Source organism: Mustela putorius, unplaced genomic scaffold, assembly GCF_011764305.1.
Source record: "Mustela putorius furo isolate JIRA1106 unplaced genomic scaffold, ASM1176430v1.1 tig00000228_pilon_pilon_pilon, whole genome shotgun sequence".
Lineage (NCBI taxonomy): Eukaryota > Metazoa > Chordata > Mammalia > Carnivora > Mustelidae > Mustela > Mustela putorius.
The window spans coordinates 26,826,643-26,846,298 of record NW_025421322.1 but is presented as its reverse complement, the minus strand read 5'-3'; the positions used below and the strand labels follow the sequence as shown (position 1 = coordinate 26,846,298).

Genomic DNA, 19,656 nt, shown 5'->3' with positions numbered 1-19,656 from the left:
ATCAACAGAAGCTTTGTCACCACAGATTTTCAAATATCTTACACTAAATTTCTGCAACCAACTCCCTGAATATTCACACTTCTTTGTTTACTTCTTTGTGTGTTAGCCTGGCTGGTTTCATGATCAGTAAGCAAGTCAGTGGCATACATTCACTTTACTCGTTCCAAATCTGATAAATCCAAAATCAAAATCTTCAGTTATTGACTAATGCAATGTTTCACTCACTTTCCTTTAGCTCTTATTTTTTGTTGTTACCATAAAATATCAACACATTGTCTTTATATTTCACTGTTATATGTGGAGGTGGTTCCCATTACTGTATGCTTTGATAAGACATCTCACAGACATACTGTCCCATTTAACCTTTCTCCTTGTACTCTCTGATCTTAAGCTTCACTATTGAGTAAATTTTTAACTTAAACACTGTACTTGTTCCTTTATTTCTAAAATCCTCCTTCAAGGGGTGCTTGGGTAGCTTAATCATTAAGTGTCTGCCGTTGGCTCAGGTCATGGTCCTAGGGTCCTGGGATCGAGCCACACATTGGGCTTCCTGCTTGACAGGAAGCCTGCTTCTCCCTTTCCCACTCCTCCTGCTTGTGTTCCCTCACTTGCTGTCTCTCTCTCTCTCTGTCAAATAAATAAATAAAATCTTTAAAAAATAATTAAAAATAAATGCAATGAAATAAATCCTCCTTCAAGAAAAATTTGCTGTTTAGTGCAAAGAATGTAGTTAAATGGCAGCCTTTGTCTATAATATATTAGGATTTGTTTCAGCTTTTGAGCCGCTTCCATGTTCTTCCTAGCGAGCTCCCAGCCAGTGACTAAGCACAGCAGTAACAATAGGGTCTGACCATCCCTGCCCATTTGCCCAGAGTGCCTGCTGATCTGACTAAGACTTTGTCAGGTCTGCATCATGATCTGAGGTTCTTCTTACCCAGTCCTGCTTCCATACCCTCTTCATTTCTTAGAAGAAAGACCTGCATGGCAATCCTTCCCAGCCCAGTCCTGTTTCCATTCCCTTGCATCTCCCATAAGCATTATGCTCTAATAAACCACTTGTATTCCTCACTCCATCTCACGGCCTGCTTCCAGGAAGACCCAAAAGACACACTGGCAACAGACACACCAGATAGCTGGTAGTTACCTGGCTATCGTATTAGTGGACCAGGTCATCCTGTATTACATGGATGGACTCTAAATCTCATGACAATTGACTTTGTTAGAGACAGAAGAGAAAACATAGATGCAGAGAAGACCATGTGAAGATAGGGCAGACATTGGAGTGATGTAGCCACAAGCTGAAGAACAATAGAAGATTAAGAAAACATAAACATTCAGTGATCAAATATTAAGTATCTACAATATGACATATAGATAATCAAGAGAAAGCAGGATGATACCCAGGTCCAAATCTTGCAAACTTACAAACATGCAAATGCCTGTGCGGGCACACAAACACAACATTTACACATACAAGTACCTACTACATTTTGTAGTGCATGCACACACAGAGACACCATTTACACATACAAGTACCTACCACATTTTGAGCACCTCTGTGTGTCAAGTACTTTGTTAGTCCTCTTATACATTTTACTTATACATAAACTTTAAATATATCCCAGAATGTGAGGATTTTTCTAAGTTTTGAAGTTTATTTATATGAAGATATGTATGATGATGTATGAAGTAAAGATTTCAGGGCAAGATTTCAAGTGAAATGAGATCAACAGGATAGGAAGACTTTGTGTCTGCTGTAAAATAAAGGTAATATTTCTTATATATTAAATTTCTTAAATATTAAATTATTTCTTAAATATTTCTTAAAAGCCAGCAGACTAAATTCAGGTCTACAATATAGTGATTCATCAGTTCTATATATTCATTACTAAGTATTCATCTTAGTAAGGGTACTGCTAATTCCCTTCACTATTTTGCCTATACCCCCACCTACTTTCCCTCTGGTAAATACCATTTTGTTGTCTGTAATTAAGAGTCTGGGGGTTTTGTCTGTTAGTTTGTCTCTTTTTTCCTTTGTCCGTTTGTTTGTTTTTTAAATCCCATAATGAGGAAATCCCATTTTTCTTTCTCTGGCTGATTTATTTCCCTCAGCATTATATCCTCTAGATCCGTCCATGACACATGTTAATATTTTATAAGCGGTTTCTTAACTTTGGAAGGAATCCTTTGGGAAGGGAGCCATGGAATGTGCTAAAGAAACATCTATCTGGGGAAAAAAAAGGCAACAGACTAGACATTTGGGGCTTAGGCAAGGACACGGAGAATAATAGCAAAACATAGGCTCTCCATTGGCCAGCTACAAATAATGACCTAAAAAAATAAGGTCCATGGAAGCTATACTTTATTGGCAAAAATCCAATCAAATAAAAAATGATAATATCTCTTAATGAACTGCTGTGTGTTTATATCATTTCAAAATACTTTTAATAATACATATATTTGCATTTAATAAATTAAGTTGACTTAATGGATAGCCCTGTTTTGCCTTTTGTTATGGGACTGACCCTTATTTCTAGTTATATCCTTCTTCAGGCCTCTGATATGTCTCTTTTGAAGATCTCTTAAACATGTTTTACCTCTGCCCCCTCTAAGAAACCTACTTAAAACTGTAAATGGATGAAAAGCAACCAAACAAAACAAATCATGGACATGCAAGGAAAGATAACATGGGATAATAGCAACAATATTTGGAAGCTAGAAAGAAAGATGAGTGATAATATTTATAGCAGACTTGAAAAAGCTAAATCCCTAAAACCAATAGCAGAGTAAAACCAAGAAGTTACCTTTTCCTTCCTTAGAACCTTCGGAGGATTTAGGGATTAGTTATAGCAAGTACCTTCGAAAGTGAGTCCAAAAAAGGAAGATCAGTTAAGAGTCTATTTATAAAGTAGCTAAGCACTCAGACTCCCACCTTTACTTCTTATAGTTGTATAAACTCTCCATTTCTAGCCAATAGAATGCAAAAGTCCTATTCTTAGGAAATAATAAATCAGAGGGTTATCTTTATATACCATGCCTAGATATAAGGCTTGGATTTCATACTAAAAATAGGGATAAATTCCTCTGTTAGAGATATCTGTAATGAGGAGACTACCAAATAATCAGAAATAATTTTGCAGCAAACACATCAGAATATATACAGCCAGATGAGTATTTTTGCCCACGATGTATACACCTTGTGAAGCCATACACTTCATACAACAAGCTCTAAGTTTGGAGAAAATTAAGTGTAAGCCATATTTCTTTGTTTTGTTTTGTTTTTCTTTATCCACTTTGATGGTAGACTTTATTATAAGAAACAACAATAGTTCTTCAGCAAATAAAGTTATCAATCACAGCTGATAGTGATACTTTGGTTTATAAATATCCAAATACAATGTAAAGTAGCCATTTTTTTTGTTTGGCTCATAAACAACTCAAAAGGATTTCAAGTAAAAGGTCCTAAAAATATATATATGGATATATATGCTGAGATTCTGGCTCAAGATGATAGACCGAAGCCACTGGCTTGACAGCTTTCAACAGAATGACCATAAAGGAATAAAACAACATAATCCATAAGAACAACAACCAAAAAATTAAGAATGAATTTATCACAGGACAAGAAAATGGGAACATATTCATCCCAGGGTAAGAGGTTTCCATCTTCTGAAAGATGGAAAGCAGATGGCATAGTGCTGGCTTTCATGAAACTGAAGGAGCTACAGCCTGGAATGTGTATGGAAATGGCTGCCCTGAAATCTGGGAACAATATTCTGAAATAACATTACAGAAGTCCTAGACATAGGACCAAAGTTAGTCCTGTGAACTGAGGCTGAAAAGAGGGGACTGCATATCCATTTATGGAACAATTAACCACACTCCTCAGGATCTGTACTCAGAAGAAGAAGCAGCCATACTTTTTACTCTTAGGCAAAACAGTAAGATAAGATAAAGAGATCTTCAAGACTGGGAATGACAAGAAATTCTGAGAATTTTACAGATGGGACAACCTCTGGAGGCGAATGGTACAACTGGAGAAGCAACAACATGGGTACTAGGATCCCCAGCCTCAGAAAAATGTATCTTGTGTCCATGGAAACAATGTTGTGTAATTCAAGGGACAATGTGGCTTGGAAAGTGGACATTAGTGGGCATTAGAATGTGGCCCAAAGACTGGGGCAGCCTTCCCAGTGGTTTTCTTTCTTCTTAAGACCCCTAGGTCCTCTAGGTAACCCTGGAGTTAAGGAAAGCTCCAGTAATGACTGTGATTGAATTCACCAGCAGCCAAAACAGGCAGAGGCTTGAATTTAGATTTAATACAATTTCAAGAAAAATAAATATTGACTATGGATTTTTAAGGCTAAAACCAAAAATACCTATACAGAAATATGCTTTAGCTAGTAAGTTTGTTTTTATAAAACATGAGTTAAATATGATTAAAAAGTATTGACTGTGTAATATATGAATAAATACAAAAAGAACCATAAACAAATACTGTACTGTAGTTAGTAGGTCCATTTTTCACAAGGATATCATTGGTAATTTTGAAACGACTTATGTATATTCTAGGATTAAGCAAATAAGTTAATATATCATAGATAATGAAAGCCAGGTTCACTGCTGGAAAAAGAAATTATGAATAGGGAAAAGGAAGAGACTAGCATGAACCCCGTGGTGTTGAATTGAATTGGACGAATCACTACAAACTCATGATTTTTAAATATATGCACACAGGTAGATGAAGACATAGATATAAGTCTGTCCACTGAGAATATTAGAGCAATGATGCCCTAAACTAGTGAGAGACTTTTGACTTCCAAATGTCATTCTCCAAGCCTTAGAGAAATGATTCAAGGGTCCAGAGCAGGGAAAGTACAAGATGGGGCTGGCTGGAATAATTTGTGGGGAGGAAAAGGAAGAAAGTGCTCAAAAAAATGACAGTGACAATTTAAAATGCCAAGAAGCCAAATTGATGGGAATCCAAATGGACAAATCTGGGACATTTGGGGGATTAAATACATAATGATAGAATAGATTATAGTCCCTAGAACAAAGTAAAAATCCATAAGTACATAGTGACATAAATAATGGCATACATAAATAAAACAGGGGAGGAAAACATTTTCCTTACAGTAGCAATCCAACTAATAAATGTAGAAGAAATAAAGGAAGTAGAAAATCAGCATGTAGCAAGGACCACAGTAACAATTATTTTCAACCAGGATCATCTAAAAATATGAAAAGTAAGTATGTAAAAAGATGGCAGGAAATAAGATAGCAATATAGTCTTATATTACTTCCCAGCAAGATACTCATTAATTATAAAAAGAAAATATTTACCAAATAGTGGAGAAACCTGACAATCACCACCTTAACAAAGTGATCAAAGTTAAGATTATGGAAACAAATTGACAACATTTGACTCATGGTTCAATGCAATGAGAAAGTCATATTACCACCTGTGCACAATTTTTGACAAAAAAAAAATGCATAAGATGAATTTACTCATAAAGAAATATCAGACAAATCATATCTACAAAAAGAATTGGACAATACTCTTCAAAAGTGTAAGGTCCTAAAAGAAAAAGAAAAACTCAGACAATGCCACAACTAAATGCTTTGTGTGATCCTAAATTCAACGTTGGACTAGGTAAAGGTTATTAGTGAGAATATTGTTGAGATTTGCACAAGGTCTGTATTACTTTTAATACTGTATCTGATAATCTCCTGCTTTTGGTCATTGTACTTTGCTATGTAACATGATGACATTTTTTTTTTTTAATGGGACTTATGAGACTAAGTTTATCAGACTTCTTGGTACTACTTTTGTGTGTTCTGTTATTCTGATGTTTCAAGCCGAAAATAAAAATTAAAAATAAATCATCATGGAAAAATAAACTGTAGTACATCCAGACAATGCATTGTTATTCAGTGCTAAAAAGTAAAGATCTGTCAAGCCACAAAAAGACATGGAGGAAACTAAAAGCCATACTACTAAGTGAAAGAAGCCAATCTGAAAAGGCTACAAACTGTGTGATCCAACTATATGACATTCTGGAATAGGTGAGACTATGGAGACATATAAAAGATCAGTAGCTGCCAGGGCTCAGAGGGGAGGTAAATAGATGGAGTAAAGGGGATTTTTAGGACAATGAAACTATTCTATAATAATGTATATGTGTCATTACACATTTGTCAAAACCCACAGAATGTACAATATTAAGAGTGATTGCTAATGTAAACTATGGACTTTAGTTGTTTATAATGTGTTACCTTAGGCTTATCACTTATAACTAATGTACCACTCTGGAGGGGCATGTTGATAATAGGGGAGTCTGGCATGTGTGGGGGCAAGGAATGTATATGAAAATCTTTGTAATTCCCACTCAATTTTGCTGTAATCTAAAACTGCTCTAAAAATTGTCTACCAAAGATTAAAATAAAATAAACATATAAATAAAAATTTTTTTGAATTTTTAACTTTATTATCAGCTACTGAGCTATGACATACAAACCAATCAAAAACATTAAAGTTGGTTGAAACAGGTGTGTACATTTACACTACACAGAAGCCAGCATCTTGTCTTCTGATCCCAGAGCCATCCCTCTCGGGAAGGATGGCTGCAGCTAGTGGGTAAAGGAACATGTTAAGTTACAATAGTAAAGAGTCTCATCCACCTAGGAAAACAGTCAACAACCACAGCCACATTTTTTATGGGCACCAAAAACTTTTCTGAAATCAGTTTTTAAAGGTTTTCTTAATCATAAAGTTTTCAAATGAAAACAGGAACCCCTCTTCTCCTGTAGGCATTCCAGCTCACTACCCAAGAGATTTGAGTACTTCATTAAGGCAACTGGAAGCCCACCTTAGCCTTGAATGGTGACTCTGCCCGGTATGTGACTTGTCCTTCGTTTGCCAGTAAATGCAATCCAACAGAACATGTTATGGGGAAAAACAGGAATTTATGCAGTGCTGCCCTCTGGTAAAAGGGGAACACAGCACTCAAAGCAAAAGGCCACGGAGGGCTCCCTGAGAATCCAGTAGAACTAAGAGCTCTCCACTTTCCAAATTAACTTTGCAACTGGATCCAGGTAGGACAGTGCCTGGCAGCAAGGAGTAGTGTATATGCCAATGAGAGGACCCAGCTTCTGGGAGCTATTACAGTGGCGTCCAGAGTCAGTCTCTCCCATTCATAGCATACCTTTGCTTTGATTCTTGCTCACCACAAATCCCTCTGTACAGAGGGGTTTGTTTCTAAGTCTAGAACTTCAGCACCAAGCTGAGAGACTTCATAAAATATTCTTCTCTGTGTCCAGCCATCTTTGGCAGCTCTCCTCATAATGCTTTCACCTTCTCACTCCCCTGTGGAGGGACACAGAAGCCAGAGTCTTCTCTGTGATGGGAGAAGGTGACGGGAGAAGCTGGGCTCACACTCATGGGAGCTGGACAAAACCAGCGGCCCAGAGTCCGATGCTCTGGCCCCATAGTCTCTAATCATTAGTCTCTTAGGAGCAGGAGAGAACTGGAAAGCAGCAGAATTTAGAGCAGGAAGAGAGCCCAGAGGAAGAATGTACTCAGTGATGGTTAAGAGATGAATAAGAATTTCATGGAGATTGTTACAAGGAGAAACAGCTCAGCCTCAAATCTCAAAGCCTGCAGGTTGCCTGGTTTAAGAGACCTAGGTTTTCTTTTTCAACTCTTCAAATCTCCAGGACAGATCATCAAAGTCAATGTCCTCAGATGCTGAGGTGTTGGCACCAGCAGACGCAGTTGGTAGTGTGTCTGGTACAGATGGCAACTCCGGTAGTACAAAGTTGTCGTAGGTATCCATGGGTCGGGAAGGGGGCTTTGCAGAGGCTTCTGGCTTGGGCCCAGGACCAACAATCTGTGCAGAAGAGACATTCTTATCAGCGTTTATGTCATCAACTGGTCCCTTTGGCAGTGGGTAGGAGAAAGGAGTACTTGGAGAGGGCATGGGCATAGGCACTGGTACTGTTCCATCAGGTCCACCAATTGGTGCTGTGAAACCACCCCTTCCTCCTCTTCCAGGGCCCCCTTTCTTCACATCATCTGTGAATCCAACATCAATAAGATCTGTCTCTACCCCAGGAGGAGCTTCTGCCATGACCACAGAGTCAGGCTCATAGGGCACATTGTAGTTATTGGCAATTTCAATCAGGTATCTCTCCACCAGGATTTTAGGTGGGGCTTCCACACTCAGTTTGTGCATCAGCCTGTCATTCACAGTTCCAATCTGATTGGTCCTACATAGCTTGCCATATTCCTTGCTATACTTGGCACAGAGCTGATCAGCAACTATTTTCAACTCAGCCACTTCTGACTGGAGCCGAGGAGCAGCCTATATCAGCGTAGACACGGATTCGGCCAGACCAGAGTCTAGTTCCTTCATAGATTGGATGAGGCCAAACCGAGCCAGCAGCAGATCACAATACAGCTCCAGAATCTCCATGGCCTCCACAAGGTAGTCTTCTCGGATAATGTGCTCCACTCGAATCCGAGCTCGTTCATCTTTCCCAGCAGCCAGATAGTCAGCAATCTCTTTCCTCGCTTTCTGGGCCAGTTCCGTTTTTTTTTTCTCCAACAGTTTAAGACGGTTTATGACTAATCTCAAATTGACTCGTAAACGCTCAGCTTTAAATCCAGAGCCCAGCATGCTGTGCTGTTCCTCCTGCCTGAATCCAGATGTGAAAACGGCTGAGAGGAACCTGGCACGTAAAGCTCGGCATCCAAAATGGCGGCTCGCTCAGCCTCGGTGATAAATAAAATATTTTTTTAAAAATTTAACTAGTAATGGATGTTAACACTAGTGGGAAAGAGTTTGATAAGGAAGAGTGTATCTACATAGTTTCAAAGTATCTACCACAAATTATTTATTAATTACAAGGAAAACGTTGAATCTCTACAGTGTAGAAAGCCCAGCAATCAGACATTGCAAATATTGAGAAAAAATGTTATTTCTGATAGATGCATCAAAGACATATAGTGTATTATCATTATTTTCAAAGGTACAATTCAGTGATTCACTGTAACTATCAATTCACTCTCAAGATGCAATCCAAGCACGAGGGAGGAGCAAGATAGCAGAGTAAAAGGTGACCTAATATCATCAGGTCCCATGAGTTCACCGAGATAGTTATCAAGTCATTCTGAACACCTGCAAACTCAAAAGGTGATAGAAGAGAAGAGCAGCAATTGTAGGAACAGAAAAGCAACCACTTTCTGGAAGGTAGGACATGTGGAGAAATGACTCTTAGGCAACAAATGGGAAGATAGATCACGGGGGGAGGGACTGGGTCCTGGGAAGTGACAGAGCAGTGGGGCACAAAATCAACATTCAGAAGGTTTCTCCACTGAGGGACGTCACTCCAGAGGCTAACCAAGGGATGGAGCCCTCACAGGGACATTGTGGTCTCAGGACCCGTGGGGTCACAAAAAGACTGGGGGTGTCTGAGTGTGGCAGAGCTCCCAGGTAGTGGAGCAGGGAAACCAGCTGCAGAGATGGAGCCAAGAAGAAGGCTCTCGGTTCTGGGTTACCCCGTAAACTGTGATCCGCTACATTTGGGCCAGTATTCTTCCAACAGAGACCCCACAAGCAGCAGATCCAGGGAGATCCCCCTCCTTTTTCCTACAGGAAGAGCAGTGTGGGAACATGACAAGAATCTGCTGGGTTTGGTGACTCCGAACGGGGCTGGGCATCAGAGATAGAGACACTTGGTCATAGGCCTGGAGAGCTCCAAGTGCAGCCGAAGACCAGGGAGATGGGAGGGATTGATTGCTTTGCTCTGAGGCTACACTAAGGAGTGGGGCCCTGATCACTCAGCTCCTCTGGGCCAGAGATTAGGAGGCCTCCATCATCATTCCTGTCCTCCAAAGCTCTACAGAAAGCATTCAGGGAATAAAAGCTCCTGAGACTGAAAATGCACAGATTACTAGGCCTGGCAAGGGCGGTGCAAATCCACCTCAAGCAAAGAAACTTGAAAATTATGGCAACAGGCCCCTCCCCCAGAGGATCAGCAAGAACATCCAGCCAAGATCAACTTCACTGACCAATGAGAACTGCGCAACTCCAGAGCTAGGGAAAAGCAATATATAGAATTCAAGGTTTTTTCCATGATCTTTTAGTCTTTCAAAGTTAAGTTTTTTCAATGTCATTTTTTTAATCTTATCCTATTTTTTCCTCTTTATTATTTTAACATTTTTAACTATTTTATCTTGTCAGTACCTTTTTAAAAATATTTTAAAATTTTCATTGTTATAATCATATTTTATCACTGTATTTAACTTTATTTTTTGTATACATATAGGTTTTCTTTTTCTTTAAAATTTTGGAATAGAACTTCTTCTTTTTTTTAAGATTTTATGTATTTATTTGACAGAAAGAGAAAGATCACAAGTAGGCAGAGAAGGAGAGGGAAGCAGACTCCCTGCCGAGCAGAGAGCCCAATGTGGGGCTTGATCTCAAGACCCTGAGATCATGACCTGAACCAAAGGGAGAGGCTTAACTCGCTGAGCCACCCAGGTGCCCCAGGATACAATTTCTTCTAATAGATCAAAATATACCCTAACTCTAGCAAATGGCTCTGTTCTAGTCACCAGCTTGATCACATTATTTCTTCTTTTTTTTTCTTTTCTTTTTTCAACCAACTTCTTATCTTATCAATTCCTTTTTTAGAATCTTTTTCAATTTTCATCTTTACAGTCATATTCCATCCCTTCATTGCATTTACCCTTATTTTTGTATATATACAAGTTTTTCTGTCTTTAAAATTTTGGGAGGTAGTTTCTTCTAACAGACCATAATACACCCAAAATCAAATGTGTGGCTCTGTTCTATTTACCAGATATCTATATATATATTTCTTCCCTCTTCTACTCCCCCTGGTTTCAGGTCTCTTCTGATTTGGTCAGTGTATATTTTTCTGGAGTCATTGCTACCCTTTTAGTACTTTGTTCTCTCATTCATCTATTTTTATATAGATAAAATGACAAGGCAGAAAAATTCACCTTAAAAAAAAGAACAAGAGGCAGTACTGATGGCTAGGGACATAATCAATATGTCAGAACTAGAGGTCAGAATGAAGATTATCAAGGTGCTAGCTGGGCTTAAAAAAGCATGGAAGATATTAGAGAATCGATTTCTGGAGGAATGAAATCCCTTTCTGGAGAAATAAAGGAATTAAAACTTAACCAAGTGGAAATCAAAAAAGCTAATAATGAGGTGCAATAAAAAATGGAGGCTCTTTCTACTAGGATAAATGACACAGAAGAGAGAATTAGTGGTATAGAATACCAAATGATGGAGAAGGAAGAAGCTGAGCAAAAGAGAGACAAACAACTACTGGACCACAAGGGAGAATTTGAGAGATAAGTGATACCATAAGATGAAACAATAATAGAATAATTGGGATCCCAGAAGAAGAAGAAAGAGAGAGGGGACAGAAGGTATATCGAAGCAAATTATAGCAGAGAATTTCCCTAATTTGGAGAAAGGAACAAGCATCAAAATCCAGAAGGCACAGAGAAACCCCCACAAAATCAATAAAACTAGCTCCATACCCCATCATCTAATAGTAAAACTTAAAAGTCTCAGTGACAAAGAGAAAATCTATAACCAGCTTGGAAAAAGATACATTCATAGAAATATTATATCGGCAACACACCTCTCTGCAGGGACCTGGCAGACCAGAATAGACTGGCATGATATATTCAGAGCACTAAACGAGAAAAATATGCAAGAATACTATATCTAGCTAGGCTGTCATTGAAAACAGGAGAGATAAAAAGCTTCCAGGACAAACAAACGTAATGTTTGCAAACACCAAGTCAGCCCTACAGGAAATATAGAAAGGGGTCCTCTAAGCAAAGAGAGAGCCTAAAAGTAACAGAGAGACAAACAAAAAGGAACAGAGATAATATACAGCAACTTTAGCCTTACAGGCAACACACTACAGGCAATAAATTCCTATCTTTCAATAGTTAACCTGAATGTAAATGGCTAAATGTCCCAATCAAAAGACACAGGATATCAAAATGGATTAAAAAAAGCAAGACCCATTGATATGTTGTCTACAAGAAACTCATTTAAGACCCAAAGACACCTCCAGATTGAAAGTGAGTGGATGGAAAACAATTTACCATGCTACTGGACATCACATCAAAAGGAAGCTGGGGTGGCAATCCTCATATCAGATAAATTAGATTTTAATCCAAAGACCATAATAAGAGATGAAGAAGGACACTATATCATACTTAAAGGGTCTGTCCAACAAGAAGATCTAATAATTTTAAATATCTATGCCCGTAACATGGGAGCAGCCAATTCTATAAACCAATAACAAAATCAAAAGAAACACATTAACAATAATACAATAATAGTAGGGGACGTTAACACCCGCCCCCTCACTGAAATGGACAGATTATCTAAGCAAAAGATCAACAAGGAAATAAAAACTTTAAATGACACACTGGATCAGATGGACATCACAGATATATTCAGAACATTCCATCCCAAAGCAACAGAATACACATTCTTCTCTAGTGCACATGGAACATTCTCTAGAATAGATCACATCCTGGGTCACAAATCACATCTCAACAGGTACCAAAAGATTGGGATCCCAAAAGATTGGGATTCCCTGCATATTTTCAGACCACAATACTTTGAAACTAGAACTCATCACAAGAGGAAAGTCAGAAAGAATTCAAATATATGGAGACTAAAGTACACCTACTAAGGAATGAATAGGTCAACCAGGAAATTAAAGAGAATTTTAAAATTTCATGGAAACAAATGAAAATGAAAACACAACTGTTCCAAATGTTTGGGACACAGCAAAGGCTGTCCTGAGAGGAAAGTTTATATAGCAATACAAGCCTTTCACAAGAAACAAGAAAGGTCTCAAGTACACAACCTAACCCTTCACCTAAAGGAGCTGGAGAAAGAACAGCAAAGAAAGCCTAAACCCAGCAGGAGAAGAGAAATAATAACAATCAAAACAGAAATCATTGAAATAGAAACCAAAAGAACAGTAGAACAAATCAATGAAACTAGGAGCTAGTTCTTTGAAAGCATTAATAAGATTGATAAACCCCTGGTCAGACTTATCAAAAAGAAAAGAGAAAGGACCCACATTAATAAAATCATGAATGAAAGAGGAACCATCACAACCAACACCAAAGAAATACAAACAATTACAAAAACATATTATAAGCAGCAAATTTGGCAATCTGGAAGAAATGGATGCATTCCTACAGTCATATAAACTACAAAACTGATCCAGGAAGAAATAGAAAACCAGAACAGACCCAGAACCAATAAAGAGATTGAAGCAGTCATCAAAAATCTCCCAACAAACAAGAGCCCAGGGCCAGACGGCTTCCCAGGGGGATTTTACCAAACATTTAAAGAAGAATTAATACCTAGTCTCCTAAAACTGTTCCAAAAAATAGAAATGGAATGAAAACTTCCAGACTCGTTTTATGAAGCCAGCATTATTTTGATCTCAAAGCCAGACAAAGACCCCATCAAGAAGGAGAATTACAGACCAATATTCTTGATGAGCACAGATGCAAAAATTCTCACCAAAATACTAGCCAATGGGATCCAACAGTACATTAAAAGGATTATTCACCACCACCAAGTGGAATTTATTCCTGGGCTGCAAGGTTGGTTCAACATCTGCAAATCAATTGATGTGATACAATACATTAATAAAAGAAAGAACAAGAACCATATGATACTCTTAGTAGATGCTGAAAAAGCATTTGACAAAGTACTTAACTTATATAGTTAAGTATAGTTTTGATCAAAACTCTTCACAGTGTAGGGATAGAGGATACATACCTCAATATCATCAAAGCCATCTATGAAAAACCCACAGTGAATATCATCCTCAATGGGGAAAAACTGACAGCTTTTCCCCTAAGATCATGAGCATGGCAGGGCTGTCCACTATCACCACTCCTAGTCAACATAGTACTAGAAGTCCTAGCCTCAGCAATCAGACAACAAAAAGAAATAAAAGGCATCCAGATCATCAAAGAAGAAGTCAAACTCTCACTCTCTGCTGATGATGTGATACTTTATGCAGAAAACCCAAAAGACTCCACTCCAAAACTGCTAGAACTCAGGATATAAAATCAATGAACAGAAATCATTTGCATTTCTATATACCAAGAGCAAGAGAGAAGAAAGAGAAATTAAGGGGTCTCTCCCATTTACAATTGCATCATTTCCAGGTTCTGAGCTAGGGATCTGTGCAGCTGTCTAAGGAAGGGCTCCCTCACTTCTTTTGCAGGTCACTCAATGTCATGAGAGGTAATGAAAAAAGGATACAAGTTCAAGTCTGTCCTCTATCTTCTAAATCTTAGGTGAGAAGCTGGTACGCATTGTAGGAACTGTAACTGCACATGTGGATGCCCAGCAATTGTTATACCACCCAAGATAATGGTACAAATTGGCTCTGGTGACTTAAAGGGAATTTTATCTAGGTCCTAGAGAAGAGATTTGAGTGATTTCTGGCTAAATGGCAGAGTGAACAACCACAGGAGGCAAAGTTCTCAAGTTTCAGAGTGACGTAGAAATGTAAGAAGCTGTTTGAGTCCCTATTGGACATGCAGAATATCATTTCCATCCACTAACCAGTGAGAAATATGGAGATTCAAGATGATAAGCTCACCAAATTTGTAGCAGCCTGATGACCTCTGGTAATATTTGCTGGCAATATCCAGTGGCTCATGGCAGTGAAATGTAGCTTCTCCAAGAGCACAGTGTGTATGTGTACCAGAGGTTTCCTTTACACCAAGCTTCCAACCCTGACAGTGGCTCTTCTTCAAAAGTCACAGCTGTATAAGATCAAATGGGCACCAAAGCTCTCTCTTCAGTTACTATGACCCTCAAGTATCCACAAGAGTTAGCCCAGCTAAATCCTAGGAAAGCCAAACACAAGAAGCAGCCTTTAAATGGGGGGGGGGGGGGGAGATTGAGAAGAAGACAGGTATCAAGGCACCTAACTACTTAACATATCTCAATGCTTTCCCATTGTTCTCATGATAAGGACCTAATTCTTAAGGTCATTGATGGTCTGGTCCCTGTTTGCCTGTCTAGCCCCTTCATATTCCATGCCCATGCCTGTGCCACTATATAGTACCTACTTCATATTATACATGCCCACACTTACTTTCTCTCTCTCTCTCTGCCTCTCTCCCTCTCTCAAGACATATGGACTTCATTTTGTTCCTCATTCTCTCCATGCTATTTCTGTATAGACATATGGCCTTTGTACATGATGCTTCCTTTCCTTAGAAATGCTCTTCCCTCCTTGCCCATCTGGTATCTTCTGCTTACCTTTCAAATCTCAGCTGTGGCATCTTCTTTTCAAAGAAGTCTTCCCTGACCTATTAACAAGATTAACACCATGACTATAATGTCTCCCATTCAAATGTTTCTCTCCTGATTTTCAATTCACTTATGTGTCTATATGATTAATGTTTGACTCCTACCACTGGGTTGGAGCTAAGGGACTTGCCAGATTTTGTTCATATGTGCCCTATCATTAAAATAGTACCTGCTTCTAGAAAGTTTCAGTAAGTATTTGTGGAGGAAATCAGTGGATTTTTAGCCATGTTCAACCCAAGATTTGATTAATGTCTCCATGACTATTGATGTGCTTGTATTTTCCTTCTGTAGGATTAAGAGTAATATAAAAAGACTAACTTTGGAGAGGGTGTTGGGGGGTGGGGTGGGTGAGCCACGTGGTGAGTATTAAGGAGGACACATATTGCATAGAGCACTGAGTGTGGTGCATAAAGAATGAATTTTGGATCATTGAAAAAAAATTTAAAAAAGAAGTATTAGGATTATATTAGAAATAAATATATGAAGAAAAACTGAAAAAAAAAAAAAGACTAATTTAGCCTCTTCACGGGACCCATGTCTCTGGCTCACAGATGTGCCTTGGTCACCTCTTTTACATTCTTCTCAAGAAAACAAGAGTCCTGACATGAGAATTGCACCATGAATATGCAAATTGATATCCAGTAACATTGAACTCATGCATTCCCCCCTTTTACTATCTGTTGGACAATGTGTGTTTCTATGAAGCTATCAAAGTATGCCACAGGAAAGCTGCCAATGTGTTTCTGAAGTGATTTTTGGCAATCTATTTCCATCAGCCTCATGTGGTTCTGCACCTATTAACACATCCCTTTGAGATTCAATTTTATTCCAAATTCCATCAGTTCTAAAGCACACAAATCAAACACCAAGAAATTTCATCAAAATATTCCAATTAATTTTAACCAATTTCATTCAGTCTGACAATTCCAAACACTGAAATTTATGTAATTCTTGCCAGTGTACACATGAATTGATTTTGCTTCCCCCGGATCCTTTGCTTTTCACTCCTCTACAAAGTATCTCTGAACAAGTTTACTACCACACCTTTAAAACTTCTAGAAAATCTTCTCAATTCCTAATAATTTGATGGGGATCCATATATTGCTGTGGAGATTTCAATCCCCTCCTTCCCTCAGTTGCCATGACCCATTTGATATCACAGAATAAAATGGAGAAGCCAGAATGACCATGGGGAACTTTATGGGCTACATAATTGCCCTGACCAGTTAGAACAAACATTATGGTGTTCAAGCCTTGGCTTAGTATAGAAGCTGAAGAGTATACATATTTCTTTTCAGAATGAGAATGAGCACTCTGGCATGTAAATCTTATACTGATTACCTTTTGCTAGAGTAAGCTCAATAGGATTTTTTTTTTCCTAGAAAGAGATATCAAAGTACAACAGGACTGGGATATTTAGTGAGTGTGGTGCTAGATTTCCTCTGGTTTTCTGACAGGAGATGTGAAAATGACATTCTGCATGTCCATGATGAGGTCCATAAGACTCAGTGGAGTTATTTATTCAATCATGTTATTCTGAAGCTCCTGCATGATAATTGTATATATTGTTGGTGAGTTTTGGCACCAGAACTAGCATTCATGTTATAGATGGAATTCTTCATTATGCCAACCAAAATCATCTTGCTGAACTGTTCAGAGGCTGCATAGGAATCCCTGTGTATTACACATGAGAAGTCTGTGTACCAATAATCTGAAGGTGGACCCATGGAATCCTTTGTCTCCTACTGACCACCAGTCTATCTAGAGCCTTAACTAATTCTGTGTGATTTTGCCATTTAATACTTTGTTGGTCTACCAATGAACACAGACAGCTTTTCAATACATATCTAAAAGCTTCTGATAATTTCATTCCCACATTACATATGTTCTATGTTATACAGTAGCTTGTGAGCTGAGTGGTCTTATCCATTCGGCTATCTTCTCTCAAACCTCAGTTTCCTCATCTATGACATGTGAATGGTAATATCTACCTTATGGACAATAATATCTACTCTATGACACAAATAGGCAAACCAGAAACAAGCAATGAAATAGGTGAAGCCGTCTCAAGTGGGTAAAATTTCACTAAAACATAAAAGGGCATCATCCAGATCAACTTAAGATTTGCCTTGTCATGAGGCTATCACAATATGCTGCTGGTATAAGTCTCCCTTTGAAAAAGTTGTGGTCCCTGGAATTGCCATGTTAACATAATGAGGATAAGAATCAGCCATACTTGTGGTGATAGGATTTTTAATTTTTATCCCTGCTGTGAAGTTAGCAGTCATATCAGTAACAAGCAGTAACATGTCTCAAGTCAATACAAATGTGTCTGTTTTGGTCAAAGCTATATAATTTTCCAAGTGTACCTTACGAGTTTCTTCATGGTGTCTAGCAAGTGATCTGGTACACATTAGGTTAGCAATTAATGTAGAATAAGTGGGAGGAAAGTAAAGATTAAGGGAAAGTCATCCTCTATAAATTAGAGGCTGATGAGTATGATTTATCATTAGGAAGTGAAATACGAGCACAATTTGCAGCAAAAAGTAAATAAGAAACTAACAATGTGATTCCTTCATCTGAGCAGGACCAATACTACAGTTTAGGTATTTAGTCACTCCAGCTGTGAGGAGGTCCCTAATCACAGAGCTAGTAACATCTGGAAGTTTCTATTCCAGGGACTTTAACCTAAGAATTTCATTTCACATTTCCAATGGGCAAACTTTGTTCACACTATGTTCTCAGTTTAATCACCTTTTCTTGTCTCTTTTGTCTTTTAAAAATGTGAAAATCCTTCAAAATATACCCAACACTTTATACCCGAAGTGTTACTTAATAGCATGATGATCTTAAACACAGGATTTCCTGACTACAATATTTTTGAATGAGTTACTATTAGAAATCTGAATTTTATCTTCTTAAAGATGAGGAATGTAATACGAACCACATATGGTTATCATGAATATTAAATAAGTTATATTAATATAAAACATTTAGTAAAGTACCTAATATACCAAATATTAAAAAATTATTTGTTATTTTTATTACCACTCTTGTTATTATTTTAGCTCATCATTATATGTGTCTGTGTATATGTGTGGGAGAAGAAAACACAAATAAGTATATTCTGTTGTCTTCACAATTGAGTTACATGTTCCTAAAAAGCAAAAGCTATTTCTAACACTTTTATGTGTCTTTCTTACTGCCTAACTGAATGTTATGCCCATAATAAAGCTAAAAACATACTTTCTCAAAGAAAAAAAAAAAAGAAACAAGAGGGCACAACTCAAAAAGTGGTATTTTGGTTTACCTCCAACGCCTATAATTTTCTTTTTGATTCTAGATTTTTCACTCAGAATTTCAGAACCAAGCACACCCAAATGAGATATAAGACTATGAAATTATAGAGCATTGTAGAATTAGCCACCTTATTCATCAGTTACATATAATACCCAGTACTCATTACATCATGTGCCTTCCTCAATGCCCAGTTACTCCATTCCTCCCACCCCTCCATCCCCAGCAACTCTCAATTTTTTTCCTAGACTTGTCTTTTTTTTTTTAGAATTTTAATAATTTTTTATTTTTTTATAAACATATATTTTTATCCCCAGGGGTACAGGTCTGTGAATAGCCAGGTTTACACACTTCACAGCACTCACCAAAGCACATACCCTCCCCAATGTCCATAATCCCACCCCCTTCTCCCAAACCCCCTCCCCCCAGCAACCCTCAGTTTGTTTTGTGAGATTAAGAGTCACTTATGTTTTGTCTCCCTCCCAATCCCATCTTCTTTCATTTATTCTTCTCGTACCCACTTAAGAGTCTTTTATGGTCTGTCTCCTTCTCTGATTTTATTTTATTTTTCCTCCTTTCTACTATGATCCTGTTTTGTTCCTTAATTTCCACATATGAGTGAAATCATATGATAATTGTCTTTCTCTGGCTTATTTTGCTTAGCATTATACCCTCTAGCTCCATACATATTGTTGCAAATGGTGAGATTTCCTTTTTTAATAGTTGAATAGTATTCCACTATGTATAAATATACAACTGATGATGTACCAGAACCTAAGTCAGGTTCGGTGGGGTGAGGAGGTTCGGAGCCAACGACTAAAGAAAGAATTCTTAAGACGTCATTGGTGCAAAATGGTGGTTTATTAAAGCACGGGGACAGGACCCGTGGGCAGGAAGAGCTGCTGCTGCCCCGGGTTATGAAGGTGGGCATGTTATA

The 19,656-nt window shown here is 38.1% G+C and overlaps 1 protein-coding gene across 1 annotated transcript; it reads right to left on the bottom strand.

The window, feature by feature from the left end:
• Positions 1–7,161: 7,161 nt before the first annotated feature.
• LOC123391468 (IST1 homolog) lies at positions 7,162–8,731 on the bottom strand. The gene is given in 1 exon segment (XM_045078121.1): positions 7,162–8,731. A coding segment is annotated over 1 exon segment (996 nt). The 5' UTR covers positions 8,679–8,731; the 3' UTR covers positions 7,162–7,682.
• Between the last annotated feature and the right edge of the window lie 10,925 nt (positions 8,732–19,656).